At 38.6% G+C, this 19,033-nt stretch overlaps 1 protein-coding gene across 1 annotated transcript in view; it reads left to right on the top strand.

Annotated features, from left to right (window-relative positions):
• Window positions 1–19,033, top strand: part of TIAM1 (T cell lymphoma invasion and metastasis 1) — a 98,707-nt gene that overhangs the window by 13,321 nt on the left and 66,353 nt on the right. The window contains exon 3 of the mRNA XM_015819409.1: window positions 14,974–15,418. Within this exon, the coding sequence (XP_015674895.1) occupies window positions 14,974–15,418 (445 nt within the window). The remainder of the gene's footprint in view (window positions 1–14,973; window positions 15,419–19,033) is intronic.

Here is a 19,033-nt window from a genome sequence, read left to right as displayed (position 1 = left end):
AATCTGAAATGTCCCTTGACAGGTTTTTGAACCTTCCTGATATAACCTACATTGAAAGGGATTTGTCTGTGCTTCTAGTGACTTGCCTGCATAAGGGATTTTGTACCCTAATCCCTCTGGGTTTGCAATAATGGTAATTAATGTGTATTTAGCAACACTAATTAGAGCTTGAACATTGAGATATAAATATTAGAGCATAAAGCCACATTGGGATTCCGAAGGAAGGTGAAAGATCTATTGAAACCAGTGACATTTATTTCCAAATTAGGGTTAATTGAATGAGGTTGAAAGATTATATTTTAAGCATTCTTATTAGGCATTGAAGCAGGCGCAGATTTAGTATTTATAAGATTTGTATGCCTGCCCATCATGTGAAACATATCTCTGGGCAGCTAATAGCATAATAGCACAAGAATAAAACAATCCAGCAAACAAACAAGAAAAACATGGCACTTACTCAGTCAAAGGCATCTATCCAACTATAGAGTCCCCTGAGTTTCCAGCCTTGCTATTCCAATGCCTGATGGAAAAGCCAATTCTTAATGACTTTCTGGAAAACTAAGAGGATGGGAGACTGCCAAAGTCAAAGTGGAAAGTATTCCACAGGACAGGGGCGGTCATAGAAAAAAAATGCTTCCTGAGTCCCACTAGATGGCAACCTTTGAGGGAAGGGACTTGGAGCATGCTACTTTATCTGACATAGTGGGATGAGCATATACCCTCAGAGAGAGGTGGTGCTGCAGATAACCTGTTCCTATGGCATATAGGGTTTTAAAGGTAATGGCCAGTACCTTGAATTGTACCCAAAAAGAAACTCAGAGCCAGGGCATCTCACACAGCAATAGTGTAACATGGGTGAATCAAGAAGCACCGAGTATGGTTCAAGCAGTTGTAATCTAGAGCAGCTATAATTCCCAGATGATCTTTGAGGGCAACCTTATGTGGAGCATGTTGCAATAGTCCAACCGGAATGCGACCAAAGTGTGAGTGAGTGCAAGGCTTCCCAGTCTAGGAATGGGAGTAATTGGCATACAAGACATATCTGTGCAAAGGCCCCCTAACCATGCCTGCCAGTTGCACCATCCCTATTGCTGAGCCATCCAAAGGTCATCCACAAGCATGAACAATGATGTTTCTTTATTATGTCCTGGGTTATAATGGAATAGGTAGATGACCTTGGAGGACAAGGGAAAGAGATGCTGCAAACATGTCAATAAAGGTGTTTACCTCTGGATAAAGAAAGCTAACATGGCTTGATGAGTTAAATCTACTTGATTGTATGGCTACATTATTGTAATGGTAACTTGCAAACCTGAAAGTATAAAACTTCCCACTGCTACTTCTTGACCCATTAGGGTGAATCTTTTCTCTTTCTCTAATTATTAAGTCACTAGAGACTCCTGCCTCTCGTGTCTGATTACTGCCTTAACACCATCTCTTCTCCTCTTTCCCTAAAGTCATTCCTGCATTTCATTACTCTAGGAAACAATCAGACAAGAGAAGTAGGAGCGCCCAGTGAATTATCAACCAAAAGAAGAAAGTCCATAGCAATAAACATATAGCCATGCGCATCCCAGGTCCATATACTGTACTTAGGGTTTCTTGGACAAGTTTTGAGGAAGTCAAGATTGAAATTTAGAGTTTTTTTTATTATATTTTATTAAAAGTAACTGGAGCATAATAAAATATGGGTTTGATTTTATGTTAATAGAAACCTAATACAATACAATTAGATGTAATACAAGTTCATTTAGAGAGTTCCTCACCAGAAATGGTTTCAGGCTGAAGTAAATTCTGTGTCAAGATTTATTTGTGGACCATAACATTATACTGGACAATAAGGCATACCCCAAGGTTCATTAGCCTTTCTTCTGAGAAAGAACTCTGTGTACTTTCAAACAGGTATAAACCATAATTATTACATTACAAAAATTATTTTTTTTACCAAACTCCATATTTGGTAAAAAAAATAAAAATAAAAATATATAATTATAGGCATATAGGGTTTGGTAAAAAATTATTTTTTTAAAAAAAAGTTGAAAAAAACATCAATACATCTTTTTTCAAAATTATTGAGTGTTCCAACATTGTGACCAAATTGGAAAAATCCTCAGATTTGTTCATTATATTTCAAACTATATTAAGAGAACTGCCCTTTTTAGCGATCAGATTGGATTGTTATACCAGCGCTAAAACATGTTACATCAGTTTTCTCTAATATTCACTGTAAATATTTTTCTCCCATTGAAATACCCATTGTTGCATATAGAATAGAATTATAAATAGAATAACAGAGTTGGAAGGGACCTTGGAGGTCTTCTAATCCAACACCTTGTTCAGGCAGGAACTCTATACCATTTCAGACCAATAGTTGTCCAATCTCTTCTTAAAAAATTTGAGTGTAGGAATATTCGCAACAACTATTAATTATTGTTTGTAAGTTCTTCATTTAACCATATCCTTACTTTGTTGGAATTTACAGTAGACAAAGTAGAGAGTCATATTTTATCAACAATTTATAAACAAGGCCCAATAAATGCTTCAAAATTTATGTTATAAGGTTTTAAAATAAAGTCTCAACTTCCATAATCCTTAGGCTGTGCAGTTGCTGGCTTTTCAGGATAGAGACTATGGAAACTGAAATGCAATATATCAAGAAAGAAGAAAGTTTTTCTTTTTCTTTCTTTCTTTTTTTTTTTTTTTAAATCAAGATACCTCAAATGGGCTAACTTAGAAAATTTGTCCAAAATTCACAATCCGTGACTCCTCTGGAATTGAAATTTGGCAAATTTTATAAAACATTTTATAAAAATTAGCATAAAACAACACAAAACGTCATTTCCTGTGCTGATGTTTGTGCTGCACAGATCAACATGGACTATTTTTAAAGCAGATACATCTTTGAATATATCTCCACATTTCTAGTTAAGATAACACATTAGAACAGGGGTCCCCAACCTGTGGGCCCTGGTCCACTACTGGGCCATGGCCTGCTGGCCACCAGGCTACGGGACAGGCTGGCCACTGCATGTATGTGTTTGCATGCACTCACCCCCACTCGTACTAGTGCTGCGGCCATGTGGCCTAAGCAGGGCACTGCACAGCCTAAATGGGGCACCACATGGCAAAAATGGGGCTCTGCACGGTGAAAACAGGGTGCCGCATGGCTTAAATGGGGCGCCAAGCAGCCTAAATGAGGCTCTGCACAGTGAAAATGGGGTGCTGTACAAGTAAAAATGGGACATTGCGTGGCGTAAATGGGGCACTGTGTGGCCTAAATGGGGCATCGTGTGACCTAAATGGGGCTCCACACGGCCTAAACAGCTCTGCACAGCCTAAACAGAGTGCCGTGTGGCCTAAACGGGGCGCTGAGCAACCTAAATGAGGCTCAGCACAGTAAAAATGGGGCACCACACAGTGAAAATTGGGCACCATGTGGCGTAGGGGATGGCACTAGTGCCCGTGAGGGAAAAACAGGGCAGGGCTAACGAGTGTCATGTGGGCACTAGTACTGCCCCATTTGTGGTGCATGCAAGCCCTGTTTGTGCATATGTGTGCATAAAATCCTTTCCCTCCGGTCCGCCAACCGAGAAAGTTGAGGACCTTTGCATTAGAAGTTCCTGTCATTCCTGAAGGCATTGAAGAATCTGGTAAGGAAATGTCTCATCTGATATGATGACTCAATGAGACACAGGTTGCTTAGTGGCTGTTATAAACCATATATTTATCACTCTCTGACATTTAATTTTTTTGGCATCTAACCTAGATCTAAAATACTGCAATATAAAATATTAAATTAACAACAGTAATACTATTTTCCTTCATTAACTTAACATGAAATTCTACTGTATTGTGCAAATTGCTCAGTGTACTATGTTTGGATACGTTATTCAACTGAACTGAAAGTTCAAGGACTTATTTAAAAATACCTTTAATTTCCAAATGCAATAAATATTTTAGCAGGAATGTAAATTATGGCTAAAGTTAAAATGATGTGTAAATCATATATTGGCCAGGTAGGTAGTGTTCAGACTTACTAGGCAGCAGTGTTTCCTTTTTTTAAAAAAAAAATAAATCCTGTGAAGATTCAGGAGGAATCTGCACTTTCATTAGACTAGATGTTAAACATTTTTTTCTCTAGCATCAACGAACTAAAGAGAAAAAGAGAGGTTTCAAAGAACTGAAGAGAAAAAAGGGAGGAAGTGAAGAGAGGAGAGTTAAAAGTTATTGCTCACAAACACCATTTGGTAGTATTAACAAACCTGAAAATCTTTTCTCTTATCTTAATAGTAGAATATTTTGAAATGATTGGAGTTTCATCATATTTTCTATTTCTAGTGCTCAAGTGTGAGTACCATTGCATGTGTAACAAAAATCAGTAGATGGCAATGGTTTAAAGTCTGGAGACATACAATAAACCAAGTAAGTAAGTCGGATGTAAGTAGAATGATTGATAGGGCTGCATAACTCAGAAGCTGGAAACTGGAAGTTCAGAATAAGAATGATAGATGTCAGAGAACAAACCAGAGGAAGAAACCAGAATTACCATACAAAAGACCAGAAATTCTATATGCTCATAGAGTATCAGCAAGATTTTCTTGCCTGAGCAGAGTTCCACTGGGAAGCACTCTTATATTTTTTCTTTCTCAGAAGAAAGTAATGGCCAGCCTAAAAGCAGCTAACCCCAAAGGCTTTTTTACCAAGAGCCATGGCTGTCAGCCTGGGTAGTGTTTCCAAATTATTGGGATGGTCAAAAGAACTTTGATTTTAAAGGCTTGATATTGTTATACAAAATAAATGATTTCAACTAGTACAATAAACATTTGTGATTCTTCCTCCTACTCTGGCACCCCACCATTGCATTTACTGTATATAGTCCTAATATAATGGCTTTAGATAATTACAGTGATTTGGTTTGCTCTTTGTATTGAATGTACAAATTTAAATTTTGTGCACACAACTGAAGTTTTTGAGCTAAGGAAATCTCTTGATTATATATTATGCACTTCAAGGACACCTTGTGAAAATTTACAAAGAATTGCTACAACTGATGAGAAACTATGTTCAATTAAATGAGTGTTGTTTGGAACAGTTAACTTTTTAGTTAAGTGTATTTTTCAATCTTTTTTGTTCCTGAATGATTTCTTTTTACATTTTTCTATGACTGATTTGACATCTGGTGCATCATAACTAATTTCTGTCTCAATTCATTTATGAAATTGTTCAGACAAGCTGCTTGTATGCAACTAGCTTGCTTCTTCAGCATTTTTCTTGTTCTATCTTGTATACTTTGAAAATATATTTGAAGGTACCGGTAAGTGCAAATGATCCTCATCTTGCTCCAGCCTTAAAAGGAAGGTTTTATTTTCGTAAACATCATGAGGCATGAAAACTATCTCTTCCAGCATGTTCTTGCAGTTAAGATAGTTTTCATATAGATCATTTCTTAGGGAAACGGGAACATAACAAGTCCATTTAACATATTTCACTGAGATGAACTTGGATTTTGTCATCAAACATTTAATCAAAAGACAGCTGCGATCATTCATAGCTCTCTGGTAATTGTTCCATGCAGTGCACATGTTTGCAAAGCATACAGTATGTGTCATATTCATTTTTTACATTTTAAGATACATGCATAGACTCAGAAAGAGTATGAAGTATACAATGGTCTGAATAGCTTCTAGTAAAGATAACACATTAGAACAGGGGTCCCCAACCTGTGGGCCCTGGTCCACTACCGGTTAGAAAAAGAGAAAAAGGGATATTTTTCAAAGTTAATAGTTAGGTAAAATGATAAGTTTCTATGATAGGAATTTTTGGGGATCCCAAAGTATCCATAAAATAAAGATACAGTTACTTAATTGTTGAGATTGGTTATTCTTTTCTTTTCAAGATTTTAATTCCCAAAGTAGGCAAATGCCGCTGTATTAAGAGCAGGGGAAAAGTTTCAGAAGGCTTTCACACAAGAAAGTAGTTAGGGTAAAAGAGAGGTAAGGAAGGGTATCACCCAAATCCTCCACGGTGCTTCATTGTGCTTAGTTGTAATTTTGGCTTTTGGCTGGTGCGACTTAATGATCGGCCATGTTAATGGCTGATCTTTTCTTCGGTCCTGAGGAGCTGCCTCGGATCAAACGGAGGGGCTGCTGCCCCTTCGCAATCTAGCGAGGGTCCTCCCCAATGGTGGTCGCCCCTCCAAGGTGACTTTCGACCCTTTCCAGGGTCTTCCGAAGAAGGAAAACCGGACGGTGGAGAGAGCGAGCTCTCCCTGAGCGTCCACTAGCACCGCGATCTGGAACTGGAAGCACACAATATGAATTCTGCCTATAATTGGCCACCCCTCAGTTCTGGCTGAGCATCAGAAGCCTCAAGGAGAAGAACTAAACAGTGTATATAGTCTTTTAGGGGTTGCCCAGTGATGCAAGAAGTCCTGAAAAAATGGAGAGAAAAAAGTACTTTAGGAAAACACCAATTTGAGGATTATTGCTGCTTTTCCTTGACTCTTGGATCCAGAGGAAGAGCTGGGAGTCATGGAGAAGAACTAAAGGATAGGCATTTGAATACAGTGTTGAAAGAGCACTTCACCAAAAACTTCCATGCAGTGATACACAGAATAATCAGACACCAACATTTTAGCTACAGCTGATAAAATTTGATTACCAACTTATGAGTTTCAAAGTTTGCATTTTTGAGGGAGGTAACCTGTGTAAAATCTATATAGACTCAACTGCTTATATTTTGTATTAAGGCCTCTACTGACTATCTTGATGCCATATCTTAAATTTCCCAAAATAGCACGTAGACTTATATACTGCTTCATAGTGTTTTACAGCCCTCTCTAAGTGGTTTACAGAATCAGTATGTTGCCGCCAACAAAATGGGTCCTCATTTTACTGACCTCGAAAGGATGGAAGGCTGAGTCAACCTTGAGCCCCGTCAGCATCGAACTCCTGGAGTTAGCCTGCAGTACTGATGTTTCTAAGCTAAAGTTTATGCAAACAAGAGCTGATTTAATCCATTTACTCACAATGGAATTGGAGGTTTTCATGGTTGAAAACCAATTTTAGTACTGGTTTAGTACTGTATGCTGGAATAATGTAAATAACAAGTTTGAAATTCTAAGCAGTGAGGTATGGTAATTATAAAGAAGCATAATAAAGCTTTCAGTTCAATGGAACTGCCAGATTGAGGATAGATCATCTTGGAGATGGTCTATGTGGTCATTCAGAGTCGACATTCACTTGATGGCATTTAGTCCAAATATGCACTTGGAAAGAAAACACTGGTTTTGATTTCAAGGGAAAGAAAAGCACTTGATGGGAAATTTGCCATTTCTGCCTGACTGGATAAGTGTGTCCAATCTGGACAATATTTAATTATCCTTTCTTTTGTTATTAATGATTCTTACATAGACTCTATAGTCACATTTCAATATGAAATACTTTTATTTCTGAGTTAACATTTCATGTAAACCTGTGATTCAATTGTAGCTATACCCAGTGCTTTCTTTCTATAAAAAAAAGGTGCCGGAACTCACACACATCATACAACCCGCCTTGCCTACCCTCCAAGGTTCCATCCAAAAAAGGTGCTGGAACTCCATTCTGGGCGTTCTATGACAAAAAAAGCCCTGGCTATACCTACCATTTTTACACACTGGATGTTTCTATACATTTTATGGATATGGTCACAGAGAACATAAACCATGTAACGTGCTTCAGTGATGAAATTGTTTGCACAATTGACTAATGTATTAACAGCAAACAAGGGCAGAAATGTTGGAATAAGAGCCTAGAGCCGTCATTCATTTTGTAAATATTTTTTTTAAATATTCCATTTTTGCTATTTTTAACCAAATGACTTGAGCAAGATAATCTTGTATTAACTTTCTATTTTAGAAATTCCTCCAATAATGCAATGAGGAACTAGAACAGTGATGGCGAACCTTTTAGAGACCGAGTGCGCAAACTGCAACCCAAAACCCACTTATGTATCATAGAGTGCCGGGTGGGTGTGGCCCATTGGGTAGGTGTGACCCATTGAGTGGGCGTGGCTGCGGTAGTAACGGCAGACTGGGTGGGACTAAAAAGTTCAATCAATCAGTTCCAACTTTGCAAGATCTTTTTTTTCCCTGCGAGAAGTTGAAATTGACTGATTGAACCTTTTTTTTTTTTGCACATGGCGGCGGAGGCCTAAAGAGAAAAGGTTTTATAAAACCCAGCTGAAGGCCTAGGACTGGGGCAACGGCACGCGTGCCCACAGAGAGGGCTCTAAGTGCCGCCTCTGGCACCCGTGCCATAGGTTCGCCACCACTGAACTAGAACCTGTTAAATTTCACACAGGGCAGTAGAGATGGTATATTTACGTGGGTATATTTTTTTTAAAGGCCATGGCTTGAAATTCCTTTCCCAAAACTATAAAATACCTGGTAACTTTTCCAAATTTGGCAAAGATTGAAATATGTGAGTTTTGAAAACATGTGCTTCCATCCTGTATTTTGGATATTTACTACCAGTGAAGTAATATACATCAGAGCAAAAATAAACTGTAGTAGCTAAAAATTGTCATTAAACACTTTATGACGTAATACAAAATGTCATAAAACATTTCCTGTGCTGACATCTACTGATACAGATCAACATGGACTATTTTCTTTAAGACAGGTACATCTCTAAATGTATCCCAGCTTTTCCAGTAAAGTTGGTACATTAGAAGTTCTATCATTGTTGAAGGCATTGAGGAATCTGGTAAGGAAATGTCTCATCTGAAATGATGATCCAAGGGATCAGGGATTATCTAGTAGCTGCTTAATTCTGGCTTGTTTTAAATAAGTTCTACTTTCTTTCTTGTTTGCTTGAATAAAGAACAAGCCAGAGTTTCCCATTCATACTTAATGCTAAAAAAAAATCTTGACTACAGCTGTCCAAATTTGTTAGCCAAGCCCACTGGTAATGGAAGCCAAACAGAATCAATCAACCAGCCAACCACACATTAGATGGTTCCGGTTTGTTTACAGTTTTGCCTTACTGTTACATGTGAACATAGTATAGTTGATGTGTTACTTTCATAACTATTCTTCTGTGTTTCAAGCTATCTGCTTTTATCTGCGACATGTATCTTCTGCAGAATACACAGAACAAAGGAAAGTTAAATGATCTGTAGCTTACATAATTTTTTAACACTAGCAGTTTAGAAAACCATCGAAAAACAATACAGTCTAAAAGTCTTTACTGCTTATTTACTGATTAGTACATTTATATTACCTGTTTTTTCTTATTGGAATTCAAAGTGGCATATATGGAGTTTCCATATGAAATCTCATCTGGTAACTGTTCAGACTCAGACCCATATTTATTTGGCTAGCTTAGTAACACATTAAGGCAGTCATGTCAAACTCACGACATCACGTGATGTCACATGACATATCGGGACTTTCCCCCCACTGCTGGCAATGGGGTGGGTGCGGTTTCGGCATGACGCATTCGGCCTGTGGGCCGGCAGTTTGACATGCCTGCATTAAAGCATATTTTTGAATTTGCTCATAGTGAGCATAATTCTTGGGTGCTGATGCTTATGTTATGAGCAATACCGTCACTGTCCAAGATAGAAATGTTAGACAGAACAAGAAAATTCTAAGATGTACAGAAAATAGGGGAGAAAAAGCTCTGGGGGAACCTGCAAAAGAAGCTATTACCATATATAGCGTTTTAATTATCATAGAATATTCTGCTAAAGGAAGAAAGGATAACAAACTCTGCATGGTGAAACTGGGGATATTTATTTATTTATTTAGAATATTTGTATAACCACTTATCTTATACTCCCAACAAATAATTAAAACAAAATAAAAGCATTAAAACCGCAAAAGCATCAGCAGTTCAGTGTATTATGAGCTGACTGCACTCTGAACATGAGCACTCTGAACAGAGTTTGGGTGTGCTGAATTTATCCAAATGCTTTTCTGTGGCCCACTTTTATATGAAAACAGTACAGATATGACTTATTTCTTGATGTACATGTGATTCATACATTCCCTTTGACATCAGGCAGTCTGCATTGCTTCTTGCTAATATGATACATACAAAAGATCAGAATTGTGATATTCATATATTTAGTATCTGTCAAAAGGATGTCAGTACATGGCTTTTTTGTGCCATTGCACACATACAAATTCCAAAATCTTATTTCTTAAAGGCAGGACAGTCCCATGCAGAAGAAGACATGTCACACAGCGTAATTTTCCTGCATTAAAAACACTGACAAGAATAACAAATCAAACAAATATACAGTGAAATCTCTGTAGAATGTCATAATATAGTAAAGAATTCTAAATTCAAGCTTACTTAGAAAACCACTCCCATTTGTTGGATGGAGTGATTTATTGGTCATAGCAGCTGGGGCTGGAGGAGAATAACTGAACTATACATATATTTTAAAGTATAATGTTTTATGTGACCTAATGAACCCTTCAATTCAACTTAATTAATCATAACATATTGAAATGCCAGTTGAAATATGTAATTGTTTTCTTAGTTTTAATATAATGTTTAAACAATGTTATGGAGTACAGTATCACATCAAAGTTACTTGGTGCCTGAAGCTGCAATGCACTTTTTTGAAAGCCATTTTTTTTAAAATGAGGCAACTCATGAAAATGAATAGAAAGAGAAGCAGTGATTGACAGCTTACTTGAAGCATCTGAGTTGGGATAAGATGCAGCTGAAACAGCCTTTGATGTAGTTTTATCTACATCTGTTATTCAAACTGGAAAGGTATGAGTGAATTATGGCTTCACAGCTGAGGAGCAGGTTATAGATTCACATTTTTAAAAACATCTGTGTCCATTAATCAATGCCACATTTTAAAATGGGTCAAGTACATTTTCTTTAACTTATCCAAATCTCTAGACTGGTAATTCCAACTTTTTTCTTTAGGTAGATCACGACATTATCATTGAAAACTTGTCAAGGGTTATTACATAAACCAGGAATCAGCAACATAATGACATAGGTATCCTGGCACAAGAAGTTTCCATTAGATTCCAAAATTAAATATTTAGAATTGATAATGAGCAATCTTGTGAGATTTTTGGCTATTTTAAATATAAACCTGAGTTTATTTTGATAGCTGCACTGGAGACAGTCTGCTGTAACTCTGCATTATGATCTATGCATCACAAATTTGGAAACACTGTATTAGACCACTTTTCTCATAAAAGAGATTAAGTTCTCCAAACACTACATCTGGACAGTCTAAAGTGAGTCACAGTTAATGAACAATGTTTACTTGATTGGTATTTTTATAGATATTCCTCATTCTACTTTTTTTTCATTTTTAACATTATTACAAAATAGAAGTTAAAATCTTAAAGCAGAACAAAATAATTCTTTATGAATAATAAGTAGGACTTCTGCTTACTAGTTCAATATAAAAACTTGTTTCCAAAACAGTATGATCCAATACTAAACTATGTTTTGAATTTCTGGAGGGAGAACTAAGAACTGATGCTAACACAATTTTCAAGTTTGTAAGCTAACGCAATTCATTTTGAATCGCTATTATTTCTATTATAAAATTAAACTTAAAATGTCTAATTAATATTTTAAATATTTATAACCTAACTCTAGTTGCCTATACTCTAGATAATATTCTGGATTATTAGAAAAATGAAAAAAATCAACATCTGAAAAACTTTATCAAAATAAGAAGAGAAACATTATTAACGTATCTATACTTTATTTAGCCAGAAATGTTTAAATCATTCAAGTAAAGGTTGTATAGTGATAAAATCATAAGTTAATTACTTATAAAGTTGACACATTTTTCCTTAGCACTAACCACAAGAAATATATAATCCTCAGAGAGATTCTCATTTTTAATCAATTTTGACAGTTTGGCCCAATCTAAGCTCCAGGGTTTGTGTTGCTCAAAAGCTGACATAAATCCAACATTGAAATAAAGCTGATAGTATATTCGTGGCTAATCACCAGCCACTTGTCCAGTCCTAGAACTGGAATCCTCTGATCCTGATACCACAAAATAGTTAAAATAAATTCACCACCTATTTGCCTCTTTTAAAAACTTTTGTTATAATTTCAATCTGTATCTGACAGTGAAAAAAAAAATTAAAATAATTTATTTCCAGGAACCGAGAAATTGTTTTTATACAACTGTAATTTTTGCTGTTCAGTGACCAGAATTGAACAGAACAAAGCTCCAATTCTTCAAGTTCCTGTTCCTGTTTATATGCATGAAAAAGTATGACAATGCAGCAGTTTGCATGTCCAGACTTAGTCCCTAACAGTCTATCTGAAGGTCATTCAGACTGTCTGGGAACAGCTGATTGCTCTAATTTCACTGAATGTAGCACAGTCCCACAGTTATCCACTGCTATTTATGGAAATTTGCCCTGAAAGTTCATGTTTGCTGTTTCTGTGCCTCTTTGTGAGAATCATTTGTATGATAATCCCAAGGGTCTGAGTTATTTTGTTTATATCAGAATTCCAAAATGTTTTCAGGATATGCAAGGGGAGCATTTATTCTTGAAAACATTCCTAATCAGCCAGACACGATTCACAGTTTTACAGGCATTCAGAAATGTCTTGGTTGCAATTTATGTGTTTATTCCTCACTACTTCAAATGGAATTCTGCCTAATGATCAGCTCAAGCATTTGGTTTATTCACAGCATTCAGTCATATTGGAAAGAAATTAACTTTTGCTGGGGAATTTGTTTCTTTTATTTTTGAACCCAAGTGCTCTATTATTACGGTCATATCTTAAGAATATATAATTCACCAACAAAATTAGCCATATGAAAATGTATACCGAAATTCTGCAGCTTTTTCACGTGCATTTACTTTGGAGAAAAATGATGGGAAACTGAACTGATACAACATATGCACTTTTAATATATAAGAATGCATCTAAAATGTGTAGCAGATACCAGACATCCTTGCTATATTAAGGTTGATTTCAACCCCACCTCAAAAAAAGATCTTAAATTTTTGTGTTTTTATGAGGGTGATTTTTAATTTAAAGAAGATTAGCAATATGTTACAGTTGTTGAATATTAATACAATCCAAAATTTATTTCAAAATAAAATATTTTATCGGTTTTATATTCTAGTAATTTGTATTCATGAGATAAAGAACAAACATGTTCAGTGCAAAGTTCCTTAAGAAATGTTTTAAACTCTTTACACTTCTGGCTTAAGTTCGTATCTGTGGATTGCTTTCTAAAGTTGGAAATTAGCATGGATGGAGATTTAAGGCAGAGAAAGAATAATTCTCTGCTGAATCACTCTAAGTAGTCCATTTGTACGTACACTCATGTGTGCATGTGTCAATCACCAACATTATTATCATCCCAAATAAATCCATTTCAGGATGAATGCCTGTTAATTGAAATTTGTAGACCATAATTTATCTCTCTGGCCCAATCAGGGTTGTTAGATAGCCTTTTTTTATTTCTCAGGTTAAAGTTGGGAGAGACTAACTGGCTGAAAATCACCCGGCTGGCTTCTACGCATAAGCAAGAACTACAACCTTTAGTCCAGACCTTAACCACTACATGCTGATGTCTATATGTGTATAGTGGGGGTATTGTTATGGTTAATACATATATATTAAGGCATGTATATTTGGCTAATACACGCACATTGGGGCAAACTATAATAATTTTTGAATTTGCTACATGGTACAGGAGGTGAAAAATAGATTACTGTACCAGAGGGCCTGTTATTTAAATAAATATAACCATAAAAGCTATATCAGATATCCAAAACCTGAAAGCAATCTTTGTCAATGGCAGTGATTGATGGGTTAACTTCCTTCTGGCAGGAAGGCTCAAGTCTACTTGAGCCAATTCCAGTCTAAAAATCATTATTTGTTTTATTGTCCTTTATAATCATCTCTGCAAGGGAAAATAAGATCTCTAAACAAATTATTTGTACATATATATTCTAAAAGACACGATTTTCTTGTTATCACTTGTGTTATCCAGACTTCCCAGTGTATGGATTCTTTTGCTGCTGTGATCTTAAATATACGACCAACTGATGAGCCTTAATCGCAATAAATTGTAAAAAATATTCTGATGCTAAAAATGATGAATATTCTGCATTTAGTTTTTAGATGCCTGCATGGCTAAGGATCTTGAATATTTGATGTATATTATAAATCCTTCCTTCCTTTCATTTCATGTTTATAGCAATGTTGAATTTTGTATTGTTTGACTGTATTTTACTTATTTTAATAATTTTCTTTTCTACAGCACTTTTACCTGATGACATAGAAGAAGCATAAATATATTTTAACAAATAAATAATACAAAATGTGATTTTAGAGTACTTAAATTTGATGAATTTGTCTATCTTTTAAAAATACTGTTTTAATTTAGTACACAATTATTACTATTATTTACGCAATGCCACCTCTGGCTTGTGAGTATCATCAGCAACTGCAAGAAAACAACCATAAAATTCAGCATCAGCAAGGACCAGAAGAGCTTCCATTTTAATTTTCTGTACTTATATTACTATTTTAGATCAATTTAAAATGCTGAATGAATAGCTTAAAACTTAAGGTCAAATGGTTATATCTCTCCTTCTGAAATCCACAATAGTTACAAATATTAAACTTTTAAAATGCACTTGTTTCCAATAAATCTATTAAACTATTTTATTTGATTGTTAAATTTATTAATAAAAATGTTTATTAGGGCCCAAGGAATGTTTTTTTTAAATAACTAGCAAGTAAGATAAATATATTTTACGTAGAACTATAAATGATATGCTTACTGATTTCTGAATGAAGGTTCCTGTACTAGGTGGTCATTATGAGTGCTAAGTTGGATGAAACTACTCTATGTAGACAACAAAGAATAGAATTTAACTGCAAAAATAAAGCTTTTAGTAACTAGACCGAGTTGGAGAACTTATTCATGTTGCTTTTATTTATTTATATTAAATAGGATGTTAATACAGGAGATGGGAGTGAATTTGCTGACAGTGGAATTGAGGGTGCAACGACAGACACAGACCTCCTTTCTAGACGTTCCAATGCGACAAACTCCAGCTATTCACCAACCACCAGCCGAGCCTTTGCTGGCAGTGACAGTGGCAGTTCTTCAACTGGAGATGGGGCACGTCAGGGAATCTATGAGAACTTTCGCCGAGAGTTGGAGTTGAGCAGCACCAATGACAATTTGGATGAGGCTGGCTCTACCTTGAGTGATGAACAGAGCAGTGGGACTTTGAGTTCCCCAGGACAGTCGGATATTCTTCTTACAGCTGGGCAGGGAACCGTAAGGAAGGCTGGAGCTCTTGCAGTGAAAAACTTCCTTGTCCACAAAAAGAACAAGAAGGTGGAGTTGGCCACACGGAGGAAATGGAAACAGTATTGGGTTTCCCTGAAAGGTACAGTGGATATATTTTGTTTATCTACACATTACAAAAATATAGAAGTGCCTAAAAATTACATAGAATTAATGAAGGCTTGCTTGGAAGTTTAAGTGTGTGTGTGTGTTTGTGAGAAATATTGTGTGTCGCATGCTATTTATAAACAGATATCAAACTTGTGTATACCTGAGTGTGAAGGTTCGTTCTCCAAGCTTGTGGGTTGGTTTCCAAACGTTTCATTACCAGGCTAGGTAATATCTTCAGCGGAGTTTAGGGGGATGTTAGCGTTCTTCTATTTAGAAGGGCTTCAGGTGTGGGTGTGTCAAATGAGGGTCTGTGATGGGTCTTGTGATGAGTCAGGTGTGAGTCATCAGTGAGTCTTGTGATGGGTCTTGTTATGGGGAGGTTACATCAGGTCAGGGTCATTGGGAGGTGAACACTGACATCCCCTGAACCATCATATCGCGACTTTTTTTGCCATTGCTGGCAATGGGATAGGTGCGGTTTTGCTATGATGCATCTGGCCCGCGGGCCAGCAGTTTGGCACCCCTTCCCTAAACTCTGCTGAAGATGTTACCTAGCCTGGTAATGAAATGTTCAGAAACCAACCCACAAGCTCAGAAAACGAACCTTCATCCTCATTCTACACCCCATGTACAGATATTCACCACTATTGCAAACCGTGTATACCTTTTGCAGGTTCATTTTGTGAAGTGATCAATATTCTTCTCTGAACATACTGAGGTGTTGAAGGCTATATGCTCTTGAAGGCTTAGTACATGTCTGTTTTGAGGGTCTTCCCACCTTGCTTGGTGACACGACAGTTCCACTAGGATTGCAACTGAAGCATAGAAGGCTTGGAAGGAGGCTTGGTCAAAGGCAGTATGACTAATTTGCCAAGCACTATTAAGTAAATAAATGCAAGCAAGAGTCTTTTGTTGTATGACTGGGTTTTTCTTTCTTTCTTAACATGTTTGGAGGTAACATAGTATATTAGTATAGGTAGTCTTCACCTTTATGACCATAATTAAGGCCAGAATTGCAGCTGTAAGTCATTGCAGTTGCAAATTAAGTCATCACATGGCCAGATCCAATTTTTCAATATTTTTTGTGGCAGTTGTTAAACGAACACCATGGTTGTTAAGCAAATCCGTTTTCTCCAATGGGTATTTTTGCTGGAAAACTGGAAGTAAATGCCACCAGCAAAAAATGTTGCAAATTGTAGTAAAGTGACCATGGGGTAGTGCAAAGGCCCATAAAAGTGAACCAGTTGCTAAGTGCCCAAAATGAAGTCACATGACTGTGTGTGTGCATGAATGTGTGAGCACTGTTGTAACTTCAAAAATAGGTCATGAGTAACTTTAGGGAGAGGTCTGTCATAACTTTGCATGTCATTAAGACACTGGTCATAAGTCATAAAAATTCAGTAGAAATTAATGCAAATGGGGATAATTGGATACCAATGATTTTAATGATGGCCTCAATTGCTAGTTTTTCACTAGGTAAACACTATCTCAAAATCAGCAATATTTTAAATTCATTTCCTTTATCAGTAAAAGCAAGTGTTACAAGCTGATATTTGATAGTAGTAATTTCAATCAAAGGTTTAAAAATACCTTTATCCATGGATTAAAATGTAATTTTTGTATTGGGAAAAACTCCTTTGCTTTAGCAGAAAGAGTATCATATTGTGACAAATGATAAATAGTGTGAATTAACATTAGATCCCAATCCAAAGTACATTTATTTGGAAATAATCTCCTACTCATTATACTTACAATAACCTGTGGTGATTGTTTTGGAATACATATGCCTAGCCTTGAATTTTTTTTCTGATTTTCCTACTATCTTAAGCAAGTGTAATATAAATGTTTTGTTCACATGGGCAATATGTGTGTAATTGCAGTTTTGGTTCCACTGCTTTTCCTTCCCAAGAGCACCTTTTCAACTACAACTTCAGATGGAGTAGATAATAGAAACCATAAGAGCTTCAAAGAAACAGAACAGGATCCACAGTTTTGAACCAAATGATGCTTATTATTTCCCTCAGAAGACTGAGTAAGCTCTAGGTGAAGCTCATATTGCCTTGGTCTAAATGAGAGGATTCCCATATGGTATTTCTAATATTAGGAGGTGCTGGTGCTGGTGGTGAGAGCATCAGAATGGAATATGGCTCAAGGCAGATCAAAGAATAAGGGACACGGTAGCTAATTTCTCTATGGAATTAGTCTAAACAAAAAATCAGCATTGAAATGCTAGTTAATAGCCAGATCCAAGGGATGGAGGTTGGGTCCTATGGGTCTATTTTTTCATAGCAAGGACAGCCTGAAGCCTATAGAACAGACATGTCCAAAGTCCGGCCCGCGGGCCATTTGCGGCCCGCGTTCCGGTTTAATCCGGCCCTCGAACAGCCCTCCCTGCTCTATGTAAATGCGGCCCTCCCACGGCCCTCCGGCAAGTCCCATGAGAGAGAGAGAGACAGAGACAGAGACAGAGGCACTTGCACTTGCACTTCTGTCTCTGTCTCTCTCTCTCTCTCATGGGACTTGCCCCCTCGCAGGGCTCCTCATTGGCCCTGCGCCCGGGTGTCCCGCCCCCTGGGAGAAGGGCGGCCAGGAAGTCCCTTTCCCGGGCTGGCCCCGTCCCAGGCGCACGTGGCTGGGGAGCCATGCGGGGAAGCCCCGGGATCCCCGCTGGGAGCAACCCCCCCCCGGAGCCTTTGCTGAGTGGGCCAGCCCTCCCGTAAGCTGCAGCCCCGAGAGAGAGCAGCCCCTGTGATGTCCAGCCGGCACAACCTTTGGCCAAGCAGCAGCAGAGCTGGAGATGGAAGGTCAGTGGCAGGGGGGGAGGGAGGGAGCTCTGAGTCCGCAGAGCACCGCCGCGAAGCGGCCACGGGGCGGTTGGCACCCCCCCAGCTTACCTGTACCAGGCAGCAGTCCTGGCTGGAGCATTGCTTCCTGGCCTGTCCCCAGGCCGCTCCCTGCGCAGCCGAGCTGGCCACGTGTCTCCCCGGGCTGGGCCGCGTGACAGTCCTTGCTGGGGCGGCAGCCGGCGGGGGCATCGCTCCCTGGGCTGTCCCCAGGCTGCTCCCTGCCTGGGCAGCCGAGCCGGCCACGCGTCTCCCCGAGCCAGTCCGTGGTGCCCTGGGCGCCTCCTGCTGCCTCCTGCCCCCCCCCCACATGCTTGGCCATCCCAGGACCTCTGCCCATTTTCCCACGCCCGGAGCAGGAGAGGAAGCGCTGCTTTCTGGGCATCAAAAGGGGCTTACCCCTCCCAGCCCCCCGTCCACCGGGGCGACGGCGCTCCTCTGGACCGGGGCTGTGCGAATCGCAGGCTGCAGGATTTGGCCCTGGAAAGGCTGGACTGGCCAGCCGGCCGGGGAGGCCAAGCAGCCCCAGCGAGGGAGCCGCCCCCACCCTGTGGCCGGCTGGCCAGGAATCCCATCCGGCTTGGCGGGAAGCTCGGGGGCCGCCTGAGTGCTGCAGGGGTGTCCACCTCAGCCGCTTCTGGCAGGCCCGCTAATTGTGGGCTCCCTGCTGGCTTCCTCCGAGAGCCAGGCGTCCGGGACTCCACGGAGCCGCCCCTAATTGCGCCCCGCGAGGGCTCGACTGAGCCCCGGCCTGATCTCCAAAA

The sequence above is a fragment of the Protobothrops mucrosquamatus genome, unplaced genomic scaffold, assembly GCF_001527695.2.
Source record: "Protobothrops mucrosquamatus isolate PMUCROS unplaced genomic scaffold, P.Mucros_1.0 scaffold_149, whole genome shotgun sequence".
Classification (NCBI taxonomy): domain Eukaryota; kingdom Metazoa; phylum Chordata; class Lepidosauria; order Squamata; family Viperidae; genus Protobothrops; species Protobothrops mucrosquamatus.
Note: the sequence above shows the minus strand (reverse complement) of the source record. Positions and strands in the feature narration are given on the sequence as shown.